This window comes from Cynoglossus semilaevis, chromosome 18 (assembly GCF_000523025.1).
Source record: "Cynoglossus semilaevis isolate Cse_v1.0 chromosome 18, Cse_v1.0, whole genome shotgun sequence".
In the NCBI taxonomy this organism is placed as follows: domain Eukaryota; kingdom Metazoa; phylum Chordata; class Actinopteri; order Pleuronectiformes; family Cynoglossidae; genus Cynoglossus; species Cynoglossus semilaevis.
The window spans coordinates 6,396,705-6,414,247 of record NC_024324.1 but is presented as its reverse complement, the minus strand read 5'-3'; the positions used below and the strand labels follow the sequence as shown (position 1 = coordinate 6,414,247).

Below are 17,543 nucleotides of genomic sequence, written 5' to 3'. Positions count from 1 at the left end.
ATTGTGCTGAGGACAGCAGGACAGCGATGACAGCACGAGGACAAATCACCAAACCCGGCGCAGAAAAAAAAGCCACAATCTGAACTGGAAATAAACCAGTGGGACTCCTTACGCATCGCTAATGGCCTACAGTTCTGCCAGAGGATGCTTTCTAAGACGGGGACTTAAAGATCCAGCAGTTAAACAGGCGAAGGAAAAAAAAAAAAATTCTGGTGGAAGCTTGGGTTATTTTCAATTCTGAGATGGTGTGACACGAAAAGCTGGTATTTTTCTCCCCTAACTTAAACCGTGTACGTACAGTGAGCCTGCTGCTGTGGTGGGCTTTTAGTTTGTAGTGCTCTCCTGAATTAAACACTTTAAACTCAGATGCTTTGGTCAATTACAGCTGAAAAAGACAAAGCTTTGTCTCACACGTGTCTATTTAATTTAATTTGAAGCGCACGTGTGATTTTTTAACATTTTATTTCATTTTTTAATTATTATTTTTTTCTTCACAGACAAGGTTTTTGTAGAAAAATAACAGCTCAATGAAATCGCACACTGCATAATTAAATGACCGCAGGGGGAGTTCTAACAAGAACTGTCATGTGTATTTTTTATTTTAATTTTAGATTTATTGAAAGGTCCACTGTGTAAGTGTGTAAGTTTTACCAAAAAAAAACTATCTATCTATCTATCCATCTATCTATCTATCTACCTATCTATCTATCTACCTATCTATCTATCTATCCATCTATCTCTCCATCCATCCATCTCTCTCTCCCAGTTCTACTGCTGCTGCTGTAGTCTAACTCAGCTCTGTCTGTCTCTCCTCGTTGAGCTCGTTAACCAGCTTCATCTCTCTCACCTGTGACTCTCTGTTAATCAGTCATATCAACTCACCAAGCAATTCTAGAGTCTTGGATTAGTTGTTTTGGTTTACCTCACTGGGGCAAAAAAAAAAAATGCTATTATTTTATTTTTATTTTTGTTTGGAATTAAAGGAGGGCAGCATAATTAGTTAGATTTACAGTTATTTGTTTGGATATATGTGCTATAAAAGTGTGCATTCCTCTTTGTTGTCAATATTAATATCTATATTTTAAGTGTACCTGCACAGCCTATCTATCTATCTATCTCTCCTGTCATCGTAAATTCTGGACTGTGGTATTACAGTATATCCAGGCTGATACCCTTATCACTGCAGCATGACAGTTTTAATGCAGCAGGCTTAAAGGTAATGCACATTCCCCCAGCAGTTTCCAGTCTTGCCTTTTTCCTAGGTCTTTCTACTCACTAGCTACACTTTATTTTGTGGAAATAAAGTACCGGTAATTTAACAAACAACAGGGGAGCTAGTTTTGTTAGCCTAGGAGTCAGTCTTCTATATGTTTCATGGTGTGTAGTGTGAGGAATTGTCATCGTGAGTCGACATGTTTCTTTAGTCTGAACGGAGAAAAAAATATCCACAGCTTGTGTTTCATATTTTGGGGGTGAAGGTTATTACGGAAAAGAAAAATGCCTCTGTCCACACAAAGTGAAAAATTCCAGCATCAACAGGAAATATATGACAGGGAAAAATGTGGTTATAAAAGAGTCATTTTTCACTTAAAATGCATGTATAGCCAATTAATTTGTGATATACTATAGTAGAATTTTGAAGCCATCTTTAAATTATATTATTATAGGACCCTCAAAAAAAAAAGCGTGAAAAGCCAAATCTCTGTAGTTTCTAAGGATCTGTTATGTCAACAGAACCCGACCGGTGGCACTGCTGAAACATAACTCCTGCAGATGTGACAGGAAGTGAAGAAATCCATCAGCGTTTGGTTTTTAAAAATCACTGCTGAAGAACAGCTCTATCACAGGGAATCAGCAACGCGGAACGTGAGGGCGCGGCGTCCGTAGCCTTCTTTTGATGTGAAGCCACGTTTGCCGTGGATGGATCTAACCCCTCTCTGCACATGCCTCTAAATGTCTATTTGGGAAACGGCTTTTGCCACTTCAGTGCCAAAAGCCAAAAAGGTGATATGTGCAGCACAGGAGAAAAACCCGTTGGAGTCAAAGCGATCGCTCTTGCCATTGCTACCTGTCAGATAGAACAAATTGAATTTGTCTTCCTTCGGTGGCTTGTTGGAGCTCTAAACAGCATATTAGTGGTTCGACTTATCAAAGCTGTCAAAGCAAATGTGTTCGGCTGTGAACCTGGTGAGTCACATCAGCCTCCAGATGACAGTACATGCCTTACATGTGTAGTACACGCTCAGTGCTAACTTATTTGACTGGACTAGCTTGATCCAGGCCAGGGTCGGTATCTGGTGATTGACGAACCTAACTTTGCAATGTTCTATGACACAAAAACAATTCAAAATAAAGGATGATTTTTAATTAAAAAAAATATTTATGATTAATAATAAAAACTGCAATTTTTTTTCTTCCACTACAAGACAATCGACTTGGATTACCTGGACTCCTTACAGCTGCAACAACATAATTACATTTGGTAAATAGGATTATTTTATGGCATTTTAATGACTCTGGAGGCTCTGCCTGAATTCATTATCACAGGACAGATTTGATTCAGTTGTCACTGCTTTTCTAATTAACACATATACTTCTTTTTAATTATGCACTATCTGCACGACCAATGCTGCAACACTGAGGAATTATGTTAAGGCCTCAGCTCGACGGGACGTGTCCTTGTTTTCTTCATATCGTGTCTGTTCACATCTTCATTTGAATCGGTTTCACAGTGTGCATTTTTTTAAAAATCTTATTATCATCAGGACACCGGCCCATGCTCCTTTTCCCTGAACTCCACTTGTCAGACGCCACGGGTGCACAAAGGCTGTAGTAACATCAGCTGAGTGATCGGGCTCTGCAAATCATTGTTCTGCAGACAGCACAGTTCAGTGATCAAGGTTCTCTCCAGGTAGTAATGATGGAGGCGCAGGACAAGGGGGGGGGAAACGCTGCACAGTCGAACACAGTTCCCTGAAACCCCGTGTTTTCTCCGGACGTCTTTTTAGCGGTCATTTTCGGTTGACGTGTCACTCTGCACACTATAATGACCTGACTTTGGATATGCCAAGGTTAAATCTTAGCAGGAAGCCACAAATTCCCCATTGAGAATGCAGGGGTGGAATTAGCACAGTGGGACAAAGTATTTTTTCCTGTGGAGTAAGGTCTGTGCAGTCAGAGGACTCGGTGTTAAGTGTGGTGCACGGAGCACCTGAGAAGTACACTCCAGCCGAGCGAAGGTAGAAAATGCAACGGCCAGTTAGTGCATTAGTGCGACTCTCTGAAGCTCACCTCCTAAATCCCTCACCCAGGAATTGGCCAAGAAGTGCCAAGCTAAACTAGCTCACTGATGATGAAAACAGTTGTGGGAGACATTTGTGGAATTCACTTCTGAAGGGAAGTGCTGTTGTTGACATGGTGTTGCATATCTATATGTGTGTGTCTACGTACTATGCATCTTGACTGTTACTTTTGAACGGTTCAAACCAAGCAACAATATTGGTCAGTCCATAGTCCCTAACAATCAAGTTCAGGTGTTGTGAACATACAGGCCGTGGCCCAAAACCAGCCCACTAGGGGGTTAAATCCGGTCCGCTTGATGAATTTTGAAAGTGAAAAAAATGCTTCATGTTGGTGATGTTTTTTCAAATTACTTTTTAATTAAATATGTGTATTTTTGAATATAATTTGCAGGAAAACAAAGGGGGGAAACATGTTATATATATGTGTAATTATGTTATGATTGTACTGGTCCGGCCCACTTCACATCGGATCTCAAACACATCATTCTAAAAACGTGTTAAGATCTTAACCTAGGCTAGTCTTCATTAATAACTAAACCCTAGTTAATGATTTTGCTGCCTTTGGAAAAAGAAATCATGCAGACAGTATCTGTGGATGAGGGCTGACCCCTTGACCTTGCTCAAAGACACACCTCAGACACGCCTCTATAGAGATTCCATCAAACGGCTCATGCATTTTCATTAGCCTCAGCCACATGGTGGGGGCTGTAAGGGGCTGACTTGACAGATGTCTTTACTCTCCGTCTGTGTTGCAGTTTAACTTTGTCGGCAAACTCCTGGGGCCACGCGGGAACTCGTTAAAGAGACTACAGGAGGACACTCTCACCAAGATGTCGATTCTCGGGAAAGGATCCATGAGAGACAAAGAAAAGGTAAGAGTGTAAAAAGTGATCTGTCTTTGTTTTTTTTTTCATTTTCATATTTTATTTTATTTTATTTTTTTTTTTAATAGCTCATTCTTCCAGATTACTTGTATTAATAGTTTTTGCCACTCGACTCCCTCAGAGCATCTGCAGGAAAAAAAAAAAAAAAGATCTGTCAGAGAGATGTGCTGACCTCGGCAGGCCTCACCTGCCTGCACAAATCTGCGTTGGGATTTATGAGTGACAACCTTCTCTGTACAGTGCAGAACCTCATCTTCTTTCTTTGGAAGGGAAGGAGGAGAAGGAGGAGGAGGAGGAGGCATGCACCCTCTCCGACAAAAGCGCTGCTTCATCTTCAGCCGCTTGCTGACTGTCTCTTTGCAGCTGTGCAGCAGCATGTCTCATTGTAGCGCTCGCCATTTAAAATTCTCTGTGTAGGTTAAAGCAACCAAATCGATGCAGAGTTGAAGTGAACAAGAGTTCCAGCAGTATAACATGGGTTAAAACTGCATCCTGTAATAAAGACGTGATCATTATTTTAGAATCCATGGGCTGGAGTTGAGAACTACCTACCTCACTACCTACAATGTTTTCCTGTTTTTGGGCTCAATGGTAATTACTCAAATATTAGCACCTGGAAGACCTTGACATTAAAGCAGTGAAGTGTTGGAGTCAGATTCTCTCCGCCTGCTTGTGACGCCTCCCCTGTCCTGCTGCTGTCACAGCGGGATGATGTAAAGCATCTGTGTTCCACGCCCTACTCCCTATTAGGACTGCTGTTATCTCTGCCTTTCTGCTCCATGAACACGTGTCACCTCTTCCAAATATGACTATCTATCTATCTATCTATCTATCTATCTATCTATCTATCTATCTATCTATCTATCTATCTATCTATCTATCTATCTATCTATCTATCTATCGCTCCATCCATCCATCTATCTCTCCATCCATCCATCTCTCTCTCCCAGTTCTACTGCTGCTGCTGTAGTCTAACTCAGCTCTGTCTGTCTCTCCTCGTTGAGCTCGTTAACCAGCTTCATCTCTCTCACCTGTGACTCTCTGTTAATATCAACTCACCAAGCAGTTGGAGAGTCTTGGATTAGTTGTTGTGGTTTACCTCACTTAAGAAAAAAAATATTCTTTTCAATTTTTTTGTAATTAAAGGAACTTCAACTTAAAAACTTCATATATATTTATATTTGAACAAAAAATTTACAACAGCAACATGTTGTAAATTTTACAACTGAAGCCTGTTCTAAAATAACAACCTTCCAATGGTAAGTGCTTATTTGTTGTTTTTTTTTTACTAAAAAGTCATAACTAAAGAACCAGATAATATTTGCATTCCGCTCTGCCGTACAAACACAGTAAAAAGGCCAGGAGAGCTGTGCATGGTGTGGCCCGTCTCCGTGCTCATCACCGTCAGCACTGCCTCTACGTGCTGCGCAGCCCTCTGCTCATAAGGTGCAGATTTATGGAGGAAATTAACATATCATTAACATACCACAGGCACACTTAAAAGAAGGTTATTTATAATTAGGTGACATCAGAGACACTGGCTTCCATTGCGCTGGTGGGAGAGTATGGAGAGAGGAAGTTACAGTTATTCCACAAGCCCCAGAGAAGACTTTTCTCTTTTTTTCTTTTTTTTTTAAAGAGGAGGAGAAAGTGGGACACAAAACCTGTTGGTTCCTATGTGCATTATGGGTGGGAGACATTTTGGAGCGTTCGCTGTCCTATTTCCTGCCATCAATAACATCATACTGGCCTGCTTCTTTCACGGGCCCCATTGGCCTGTGTGCCACCTCACTGTTTACATTTCCTGTAACAGTCAAAGTGAACTGTACTTCACCGTCACAGCTGGGAACGAAGCAACAGGTCACATCCGCTCCACTTTCAGCAGGTTAATCTTAATGTAACAAATGTATTCTCCGTAGGTGCTTAAAGCAGAATCCAGCTCAGCAGTACCAACTACTTAGTTTATCTTGTACTTTAACAAAATGAACATCATTTACATACAGATTCCTCTCTTCTTTTTTTTTTATTATCAGGAAGAAGAGCTACGGCAGAGCGGCGAGGCCAAATATCACCACCTGAATGAAGACCTGCACGTTCTCATCGAGGTGTTCGCACCTCCCGCCGAGGCCTACGCCAGGATGGGTCACGCTCTGGAGGAGATCAAGAAGTTTTTGATACCAGTATGTTGTCGACCGTGCACATTAACTGATTGATTGTGAAATTACTGATTTGAAGCTAACATTTCGATATGCCTATACATTACTTTGCAGATTTTAAGCTGAATCCTGTACTATGCTACATTTGAAAGATCACTTTTTGTGTATTAAGGTGGCTGTTTATGTAGAGAGTATCTGATAAAGAAATGTTTCATTCACAGGATTAAAAGTCTCCTGCAGAAGCTAACCCTCCTTGGCAGTGAGGAGCATATATGCTCTCTCTACATTTATTATGAATAATCTCTCCTATGTTTGAAGCTATGATGATTTACATCTCAACATTAATTATGCCGTAGCTACCACCGCGTGTCATTTCTCTCACTTGCTCCCTGCAGAAATATCCCTCAATTCATACGGCGATCCAATCCTTTATATGACGCAAGAACTGTTCCATTTTAATTATGTGCTAGAATTACCGTCTGAAGAAAAGAAAAGAAAAAAAACAAAACAAGATTATGGCAAATGAGATTTTGAGGATTTATCAACAGGAGATCTATAATGTTTAGCATCTTCAGTAGCAGCAGTCGTAGTAATACAGTAACGTAACATTAATTAGATATTCCTGGGGCTGCAGCCCTGGAGATAAAGACTGTAATTCAATACAGAGTAAATGAAAGTGAGGCTACGGCTGTCTGGGGCTGTGTGGAAGTCTGTGCGTGATAATGCCATCTCTGTGCGCAGGATTACAATGATGAGATCAGACAGGCCCAGCTGCAGGAGCTCACGTACTTGAATGGTGGCTCGGAGGACGCCAAGGTGCCGTCGGTGAGGGGCAAGTCGGTCGCCCGTGCGAGAGGGACACCTGTGCCTGGGCCTCCCAGGTAATCCACTGTTTGTTTTCATGCTTGGATGTGTATATAACACTTTAAAAAAAGTTACTTTTTGTGTCAATGAGTCTGGTTGTTTGTTTTACCAAACATGTCAGGCCAAATGTTGGCAGCAGTTGTACCATGCTCACTCTTGATTTGCTCGGGCCACAGCTCATTACACAGTCGGCTCCCACTCTAATCCAAGGACTGCCCCTCAGAAGGGGGCGACACATGAGAGCGTTTGAAAGAAATAGGTAGCAGTGAAACGATAGAGGAAAAGAGGGAGTGCATAAAAACAGATTGGAAGAATTGACTTACAGCAGGTTAGGTTGATAAAGCCATTATGTTTAAGAGTCAGCAGAGTATTTTGACTATGTGAAAATGTTGGGGTTTTTTTTATTTGCTTTTTTAAAAATTATTACCAGGCAACAAAGCTGCAGTTTGTGTAATAGCTCAAAAACTGCACAAATTGATAACATTGACTTCACTAACCCGTGCTGGGATCTCAAGGCTTTTGCGGTTTAGTCTCGGGGTCTCCACTGGCAGTAATTTTTAATGGCAGTGGTAAAAATGTATGACTTTTTTATTTTTTTTATTTATGACTGAGTCTAGTTTCATTTATCAGCAATGCACTTTGAGCATATAGAGAAAAGACAGTGCTGTGTCCCAGTACTTTCTACTGTAAGTCCAATATTATTTTACCCAACAAAGTCATCAAATTGTTAATAATAGTTACTGAATCAAAGTAATGGCTGGAGTGCATTTGCCGCAGCCTGCGATGCTCAGACTACAGTATACACAGTCTCTGTTACTGAAGACTTCTGAGGTATTAGCTGACTGACGGAGACCAGTGTATAATCACATTTTGGCACAAATTGAGAACCAAACTTCAGACGCTCGTCAAATATTTGGTATAATGTGACAAGTTACCGCCGTCTTCTTGGAGTCGTTTCTCTTATTTTTTTAAAGAAAAAAGACTGGGGGCGATGCGGTGTCTTCTGAAGATGGGAACATGAGCTCAGATATTTGTTACTTCGTGTCTCAGGCTTCTTTTGGAATTAACCATAAAGGGAGAAACAACAGATGATGATTGGCAAACAGCTACAAAGTGCTTTTTCTTGCAGCCTGGAACTACGCAGAAAGCTGATACACTTTAAATTAGTCTGTTTCTTCCTCACTGGAGAAAGAAAAGGAAAACTAGTGACATCAAATGGAATATGTCTAAAGCCGGGGCTAGTTTGCATGTCAGAGTTTGTCTTTAAAGGAACTGTGGTACTGTTTTGAACCTACCAAATAAAACAGGTACTCGTAGCTTTCACTACGTATGTACTGTATATGCCATCCAGCTGAAGGTTTCTAGGTCTTTAACCAGTACAACCTTGCTAACTCGCTTCCCCTGAGGTCTCCAAACACTACAAATAAATATACTCAAGGTCGTTGGAATACTTAAACGCCCGTTTGCGTGCATTAATTATCGGCACTGTAAGACAAGGATAAGGACATGGTTACATGACGTCTTTAGATAGATTTAGAGATCGGATTTGAGATGCTCAAGGAGATGTTCTTCTACTTCTTTGTGGAATTAAAATAGCCGTATTTAAATGAACATTTTTCATGCCTAACGCAGCGCCGCTCGTGGGTTTACCAATAGGAAGTATCGTACAATTAGCCCGGATATTCCCACGTGTACCGTGCTGATCTTCACCATTTCTCAGCAAGGTCTTTGTATATCTGCTCTTCTACGCCTCCACTTTGACTAGAGCTGCTGCTAGAAGAGAAATTGAGTTGTTTAAGAAAGGCCGTTGACTGCCCTCCCACCACCACCACCCCAGATGGGGGTGGCCTAATTTTCCATCAAGTAAACATCATTCGCTGTCCTCGTTATTCAGAAAAACAGATAGTTCCAGTTTTTCGAACTTTTTTTTTTGTCCTTCTGCCCTAAATCTACGATGCACTTCCACTGCAGTATTTATATATATATATAAACACAGCCCTCACACAGGAACCATAGGAGGAAAACGACCTGGGCAGCACCTATGGTGGTTTCTCTGCAGCTCAGATTGGTGAAGTGAATTAAGGAGACGTCTCAGATTCAAAAAGGCAACTTTTCTAAACAGCACAGCAGGTTCAGACAGCTTTTGATTCCAAACGGAGGAGCGCCGCTGCGCTCCACTCTCATTCTGATGACAGACCAGTTTTGTCTTCAGAGGTACAGTGTTAATTTATCTACAGATACAGATCAGCATCTTTCAGTAACAGACAGTTGTTTTGCCCTAACATTTGAGATGAAAAAAAAAAAATATATATATATAAAAATAAACTGCTGTATGTAGGGGAAATACTGTAGGAAACAAACAAACAAAATACAGCAAGATCCTCTGGTTTATCAGACTACACGTCAGAGAGAGAGAGGTGACGGAGCGAGTGTCAGGATGGAAGTGAGAGCCGCGCTTCCTGCCGTACTGAAGATTTTATTTCATTTTGTAGGATTTAATTTTTTTAAATATCTTCAGTATTTGCCTTTTTATCATTTGTTTATTAATTGACTAATTTTATTATTTTTTTAAAGCTATAAAAATTGCCAAAAACTCAAGTTATGTGTTTGTGTTTTTTTTTTTTTTTTTTAATGTTTTTCATGGATGTGACTCACTCTTTCTGACCAGGAGGAAATGTAACCTCCATCCTTGCTCTTCCTCTCTCCGCCCACGTGTATCTTTTGAAAGTGACTGCATCGAATTCATCTCCAAGTCATTTGGCCCACGTTGAATATTAGTTATCGAAAAGAAGGCAACAGAGACAGATCACATCTCATGTTATCTTATGAAACATGTGAAATGGAGTTTTAGGAGGATATTAACTGCTGCACCTAATTAATTCTACTTTTTTTTTTTTAAAGACATAAAACAAACATGTCTTCTCTTTCATCTCAACCTTGTGCGGATGTTTGTGTCTGGTGTCAGAAGTCGAGGAGGAGTTCCTTCCCTGCATGCAGCTGTGCCCCGAGGAGCAGCGCCCAGAGGAACTCCTCTCAGCCGGCCTCCTTCCTCCAGAGGGAGGGGCGTGCAGAGAGCCAGAGGTGCCCCACCAGCTGCCGGATACCGACCGGCTCCTCCGCCCGTCCAGGACGCCTACGGAGAATATGTGAGTACATGAAAAGATAGGGTTTTCATCTCTTTGGTCTTAGCTTTTTTTTTTTTTTTTTTTTTTCTGTCATCTTGATTCTCCCTTTATTTTTGGACTGTGTTCATTTTGCTAATCATCTGCGACAGGCCCAACATTTTGGGGGGCTTGACAAGTTCTTTCTGGTTCAGTGATGCAATAAAGTTGTCAAAAGACACTAATTACTCCTCCTTTCACACAGCGCTAATTTGTTGCCTTTGCGACGGCGGAACGAATCATAGCAACACACTGAAAGACTCTGGCAATTCAGACATGATGCAAAAAATGGAGGCTGTTATTTCGGAATCTTGGAAACTCAAAAAAGACTGGAAACCTAGACGGAAAAAAGATTTTAAACGAAAGATAATTAATTTAAATGAAGGACTATCTGAAAGAAGTGGACACAACTCTATCTATCTATCTATCCATCCATCCATCCATCCATCCATCCATCCATCCATCCATCCATCCATCCATCTATATTAGCAAGCAAGCATTTCCACTTGTTTGTTTGACGACCTGCTATAAAACTGTGCATTCCTCTCTGTTGTCAATATTAATATCTGGATTCTAAGTGTACCTGCACAGTCTAAAGGGACTCTGTCTGTAATATCAACATCTGCCAGAGATGAATACATTAGGCTCGAGCGACAAAGCCGACGCGCGACAGCCCCGAGAAAGTTCCACTGGGACTTTAGCGTCAACAACACATATTTAGCAGCTAGCAGCAGAGAGGAGGTGGCCCGTGTTGGCAATCGCCACAGCAGCCCGTACCTAACCACATCTGACAGGTTTATTCGGAGGTTGCCATTCAAGTGCGTGGAGGTCGTAGGGAATGACTCCTGGACCAGCTGTTTCCCATCATTGTCACAGTTGTAAACCGCATCCTACGACACCTGCACCTGTGTACTAGAGTGTGTGTGGGGGGGGCCGGGTGGCGGGTGGCAGACCCCCAGCATCTGCCAGATGATAAATCTAAGCACATCGCTGCAAATTAGAGGCTGAATGAGTTGCTCTGTACTCTGCGAATATATCACCGTCCTGAGACAAGTGTACTGTGTTTGGCGTTAACAGATTGCCTGTTTGGTTCATCAGTGTGAAGACAAAGAGATGTGGTCTCCGTCTATCACTGCTCAGCATCCACTGCTGTCTTGTCTTTTTCCTGAGGCCAAAACGTTAGTTCAGCTGGAGTTTTAGTTTTTCGTGTTGAGTAAAAACAGTTCTGGGTGACCTGATACACCGTATCTTTGACCCGCTTGTTATTTTGTCAACAAAATCCTTTTTTTTTTTTTCCAGCGGCAGGAGCGTCTCTATCAAATTACCCTGAATCAAATTGTTTCCACGTATAATATCAGAAATTGAATTACCACATGATCTATTCCTGGCAGTGCCGTCGATCCTTGGTGATTAACTGCGATAGCGGCTAAATCTTATTTCACATAATTCATTTGGTTCATTGAAATCTGTGTCTTACATGCTGCTAATCTCATTGGAGGAGAATGAAATGTAATGTAATTCCTATATTATTTTTTTTTAGTCAGACAGTGTGTCATCTTTAAATGCGTTATAAAAATGGACAATATGAAAACGGAAGATGCTACTTCAACTACTACGCACTAAAGCAGGGGTGTCACCCTTTTTTTGGTTCATGGGCAGCATGCAACCTAATTAGACTTTGTTTTCATGCAAACCAGTACATTACATACTTTTTTTTATTTATTCATGTTTAATCAAATACAATAAAAAAAATCCTCAAGTGGGTCAGATTAAACACTCTAGCGGGCCAGTTTTGGCCCCTGACCACTATATTTGGCACCCCTGCACTAAATATTTACATTTGTCTGCAGGTATAAGGTAGATCTGAGGCCAAAACATGGAGAAATTTATGAAAACTCAAAAGGGTTTTTTTTCTTTTAGTCTTATCATTTGCAAATTTAAGCTCACTGCCTTTGGCCAAGGAAATCACGGCACGCAGTTCACATGGGACAGCAATATTTACGTTAAATCCTCCGTGTACAATAATCCATTCGGAGTACAGTCGGTGCTTGCTGACTGTTGCGGCATGAAAAACCGTCAGCCCCCTCAGGCACCTCTCCACATGTCTAGCCCTGTTGAAAGAAGAGTGTTAATTAAACTGTGTCGTCTGGCGATACTGGCCTTGTATTTGTGTTAGTGTGGGCTGAATGTAATTTGCAGGAGAAAAAAAAAAAAAGAAGCAACAAAACAGTTCAGTACAAATACAAATGAGGTGCATTAAACTGGACAAGTTTAAAAACCTTTGGATTCAGGTTTGTTTTTAAAAAAAAAAAAATCACATTCGTGCTAATAACCAATCCCTGTGTTATTTATAATTTGTTTCATAAAATGGAAAACACCTTCTCAAGACATGTTCAAACAGGCTTAAATATAAATAAATATACTCCAAATACACTTGTTCTGAAGGGTATTATCTATTGGTAAGACGTTTTTGTACTTTTACGTAACAGTTATTAGAACTTTTGGGCTAAATCTGGGCTAACCTGACTTCATCGTGACTCACGCGCACGATCTTAACAAGAATCACGCTACGTTGATTGACCTGTCATATAGATATATGAACCATTTAGATGGCGTATGTGTGGCGCTGAGTTAGTAAAACGAACATCGTGCTGTTTGTTTGGTTGTTTTTTACTCACCTACAGGAGGCAACGTTTATTTCAAATCAGACATCACAGGGTGGTTAAATAAGAGGGGGGGGGGCAAAAGGCATTTGTCAAGCGTAACACAGGGAGGCGATGCCTCAACTTGATGCATGAGGCCAACTTTTTTGGCAGCAACAATCTGATAGCACAGTCAGTATTTCTACCGGCGCAGCAGAGAAGCCTCAGCAAATTCCTTCCTGCTCACCCTGGCAGGAAAAGCTGAATGAATGACTAAGTTCCTTTTGGAAACGTGAGAACCTCATGACTATATTATAACCGTCTCCTGATGTTAATGTGATTCGTTCGGTCCGAGAGGGATAGCAGTGTAAATCACACAAAATGGATTCTTTTTTTTAACTTCCTGTTTGGACCTGTTTGAACCGTACGGGATTCATTTGCACAGGCCAATCAGCGTGTCTGCACAATTGTAGCGCGAGCGAGCAGCCGTGTGGTGCTGAACTCATTTGGATTAAATACAGTGTTCAGGAAGTGAAATCCGGTTCTGGAAAAGCCTGCTCAGAGCTCCAGTGTCCTCCTATCTGTTCCAGTGGTATTGTAAGGCACAGCGGCGCGGCTGTGATACCGCTGTTGTAACATGCAGTGCCAGACCCTTTGTTAGTCTTCAGTGGCCTCAGAGGCCAGTCCTTATCTTTTAACAACACGCCTCTCAGCCATCCACTGGCATACAAATGAAAGAGTCACTTAGGGGTTGATCTCTCTCCCTCCCTCCCTCCCTCCCTCCCTCCCTCTCTCTTCTACTCTCACTCCATCTTCTCACCGTCACAATAATCCCGCTTAGCTCTGCTGAAGATGTTGAGCTTCTCTGCTGTCGAAGATGCTCCGAGAGTAAATGATATATCAGGAAAAAGAAACTGAGATATAGAAAATATATGATTATATATGTGAATTTGATTCATAAACAGCTGATGTTTCTGGTGCTGGGAACTGAGCTTCACAAATGAGTAGGTTGTTGAACCTGGTGAATCATGGAATGACGAGCAAAAAAAAAAAAAAAGCAAAAACATTACTGTCAGCACGACCTCATGCTTGAGGTCTTTATTTGAAAGAAAATCAAACGCCGTCTCCTGGCGCATGGTGCCTTCATGGAACATTAGTATCCATATGTACATGAGCCAAGAAAAAGAAACGACAAATTGATTTTCTTTGTTGAAAATGTAGCGTCTGCTATAGAACAAGGCTGTTGAGTGACAAGTAAGAAAAGAAAACAATAACAACCATATGTTTTGCATTTTTTACTTTTTTACTTTTCGTGAAAAAAAATATTTGTCTTTTAATGTATTTCTAATCATGGACTTGTAGTATGAGCAATTATTTATCAGCTCTCGACTCGGGAGGATTTATCTGTCTGCCCTCCAGGCATCCTTAACCACCCGAGCTGCAAGGTTTTAGTTTCACTGCCGCCGAGGCTCCCAACACTCGGCTAAAAACCTGCCATGTTGTAATGTTTGTGACAGTGGAAATATATAACAGCCGCATGAGCACGGGATTTATTAAAAATAGATTAAAATGCATTACAAACCGCGTCTGTCGCAGAGAATATAGGAACTCAACTGACTTTCCAAATTCGTGCTGCTCGTGAACTTGGCGTCACATGACGTTTGCGTGGTTATGCCAACTGCCACAATTGCAATTTGCAAATAAACGTCTACAACTTTATAAAACTAAATCCTGTCTCGCACAATGACTCAGCCCTTCGGGAACCGCTGCCCTTATTGCATTTAAATGGGGTCCAGGGGTTTAATATTGCCAAAAGTACAGCAGCTCTCCTTAGCGAGGCCTTGCATGGGGAATTGTTGACATTGCGAAAGCTCTTGTAGCTGCAGAATTGCTTTAACCAAGTGGGACCTGAATTCTCTTTAGCTAGAACAAAAAAAAAAACAAAAAAAAAAAAACAAATCCTTCACACAAACTACCAAAACTAGCATGAAGGAGTCACCGCTGAACCGGCTGAGAACGCCTTAGAAAAAACTACAGTTGACCCAAATGAAATAACGCCCTGGTAAAATGGGCTCAGATAGCCCAGATAAGAGTTTCAACTCAAACGCCATTTGCATGTCATTTGGCGAAAACCGAATTTCTAATCAGGATTTGGAGTCTTGTTTATTCGGCGAGCACTTCCTCCTCCTGCAGCTAAACCTTCCAGACTCTCATTCCGAGCGTGCAAATCGGCAGCAGATGGAATTAGCCGGTACGTGTGCAGGGATGAGCGATGTGTCGCAAGGGGTCGACGCCTTTTGTGGAACATAAGTCCCATTTATCCCAAATTAGGACGAGTGCGGCGCTGGTTTTCTTTGATGTTTGTCTTGGCAGGGGCCTGGCTTGGCTTTGGGGATGAGGGAGGGCAGATTGCTGGAACACAAACAGATGTTCCAGACTCATCCTTTGAGGTGCTGATGAAACGTAGCCCAGTGAGAGTCTTTACATCCCACTGTCAGTCAGTTGACTCGGAGACAAGGGCAAGGCTGCAGTTTTCCCAGTGTTGCAGCTCGGTGGAGTTCAGACAGCAGGACCTTAAGGCTGGCCTACATCTGCTGCAGTGCACTGCGGTGCCCAGTAGGATGAATAAGACAGTGAAAAAATGAACTGAAACATGCTGCAAGTTTTCCCCTCATCTTTACATCTTTACTGACCAGATGTATGATTTGTAGTGTGATCTACGGCAGCAGTCCCGACCTTTTTTGTACCTGTCAGCCGGTATCGGCCGTTACTGCGGACTGCTGTACGGCGCCATTTTTGAAGGGCAGTTATATTTTAGAAAATAAAAATAAAACATAAAATGCAGTAAAACAATGTAAATAAAAGGATATGACTAGATTCTTTGTATTAAGAAAATTAGTAAAACTGAAGTACATTTTTGTGTCCCACTGCGGCCCGGTTGATCTGATTCTCAGTATCAGTCTCAGTCCGATATTGGTCAAAATTTCAGGATTAGAAACTGATTACAAACCGCTGGCTTGTGGGCTGACTCTGGCACACCAAGCTGTCAAAAAACGGATATAAAATTTGTATTTATATATCTCACTTTGCAATTTCTCCTTATTTCCAGGAATACGATGATGGATACGGGACAGCTTACGACGACCAGGGATACGAATCGTACGACAACAACTACAGCAATCAAGGACAAAAGTGAGTCACCGTTCCTTCACTTAAAACCCCGAGGTGTTTTGGTTTTAATTTTAACTGCTCTCCGTTTTGAAAGCCACACAGCTGGTGAGCATTTAACAACTGTCCATGTCCATCAGTTCAACTGCATCAAAATGTTTCTTCACCAGTGACCACGTCGTCAACAACAAGCCTCCTTGGCTAATTTCCTTCTTAATGCTAAGCTACTGTATACTTGGTGTTTAGTGCGAGGAGTAAGAACGAAGTTTTCCGAGGCTGGAGAACAGCTGGATTGTGGTGCATGAACGGTTAAATGTCATTCATCCTCATTTTCTGCCTCATTTCCACCTCTACAAATCACCTCTTGTTAGTTGAGCATCTCGTGAAGAGTGAAATGAAGTGTTTGGTTCCGACCTTTGCCGTGTCCTTCAAGATAAACTTTAAATCTTTATCGTTGAAATTGTTCCGAAACAGTAAAAACAAGATCTGATTTATCGTTTCATTTTTTTTTTTTTTTTTCCGTTTTTATTTGAGACTAACGATGGAGTTGTCCACATGGAAAATTGTCATCACTGTACATCTCGTCAGCGGCTGTCGAGCCACAGACCCTCACGATCGATTTGACATTCGTGTCGGTCAACTTGCCGGCTGTGGACTTGAGGTCTGATGCAAGCCGAGCATCACCGACACACACACATCAGGGGCGTTGAGCTATTTTAAACTCCTGCAGTGAGTGTTAATAAAAATGTGTGTGTTAGAGCAACGATAAGTGAATGGACGCCAGAATTAATGAAGTCAAAAGTTATGGCTGTATTGACAGCGGGGAGGCGGGGGGGACGGGAGGGGAGGGAGGGGGAGAGAAAAGAGAAGTCTCGGTGTCTCTCGGCTTCTCTAACTGTAGTGGTCGATGTTTTACTTTGTGGAGGTGACAGGATCTATGTCAGCGCCGCCTCGTTTATCTTCTCTGTTTGCTCCTCTCCCTCTTTGTTCAGGTAAATTGAAAACACCCACCTGTACATGCGTTCCTCTCCTGCCCCCGTACTGGGGCATGTGTTAGTGCGGAGGGCTGAAGAAATGCTCCCTGGGTGGATGCATTGCCGCAGGAAGCTGCAGCAATTTGTTTCAAGGGAAACCTTGTGAATAATGGGGGGAGGGTGCAGGGTCCGGTGGTGGCGTGCAAGAAAAATTGAATCGGTCGTGGTGAGGCTGGAGGCCGGTTTGACCCAGAGATCCTGGTGTCTGTTATGTGGCAGGAGACGAAGTAACTAATGGGGACCAGACAGCAGAAGTCAGTGCCTGAGGAGACAACTGAATCACAATGTGCCGGCCATATTTTTGAATCCTGTGTCCTGGTTTTGGCTTAAAA

At 41.9% G+C, this 17,543-nt stretch overlaps 1 protein-coding gene across 2 annotated transcripts in view; it reads left to right on the top strand.

Annotated features, from left to right (window-relative positions):
• The window catches only part of khdrbs3 (KH domain containing, RNA binding, signal transduction associated 3), a 61,544-nt gene that overhangs the window by 34,002 nt on the left and 9,999 nt on the right, over nucleotides 1-17,543 (top strand). The window contains exons 3-7 of one of the 2 annotated variants that reach the window (XM_017041085.2): nucleotides 4,058-4,174; nucleotides 6,220-6,366; nucleotides 7,084-7,223; nucleotides 10,175-10,352; nucleotides 16,119-16,201. In XM_017041085.2, coding sequence (XP_016896574.1) covers nucleotides 4,058-4,174; nucleotides 6,220-6,366; nucleotides 7,084-7,223; nucleotides 10,175-10,352; nucleotides 16,119-16,201 — 665 coding nt within the window. Of the gene's footprint in view, nucleotides 1-4,057; nucleotides 4,175-6,219; nucleotides 6,367-7,083; nucleotides 7,224-10,171; nucleotides 10,353-16,118; nucleotides 16,202-17,543 lie in introns of both variants that reach the window. The other variant, XM_008331369.3, reaches the window with a different exon arrangement.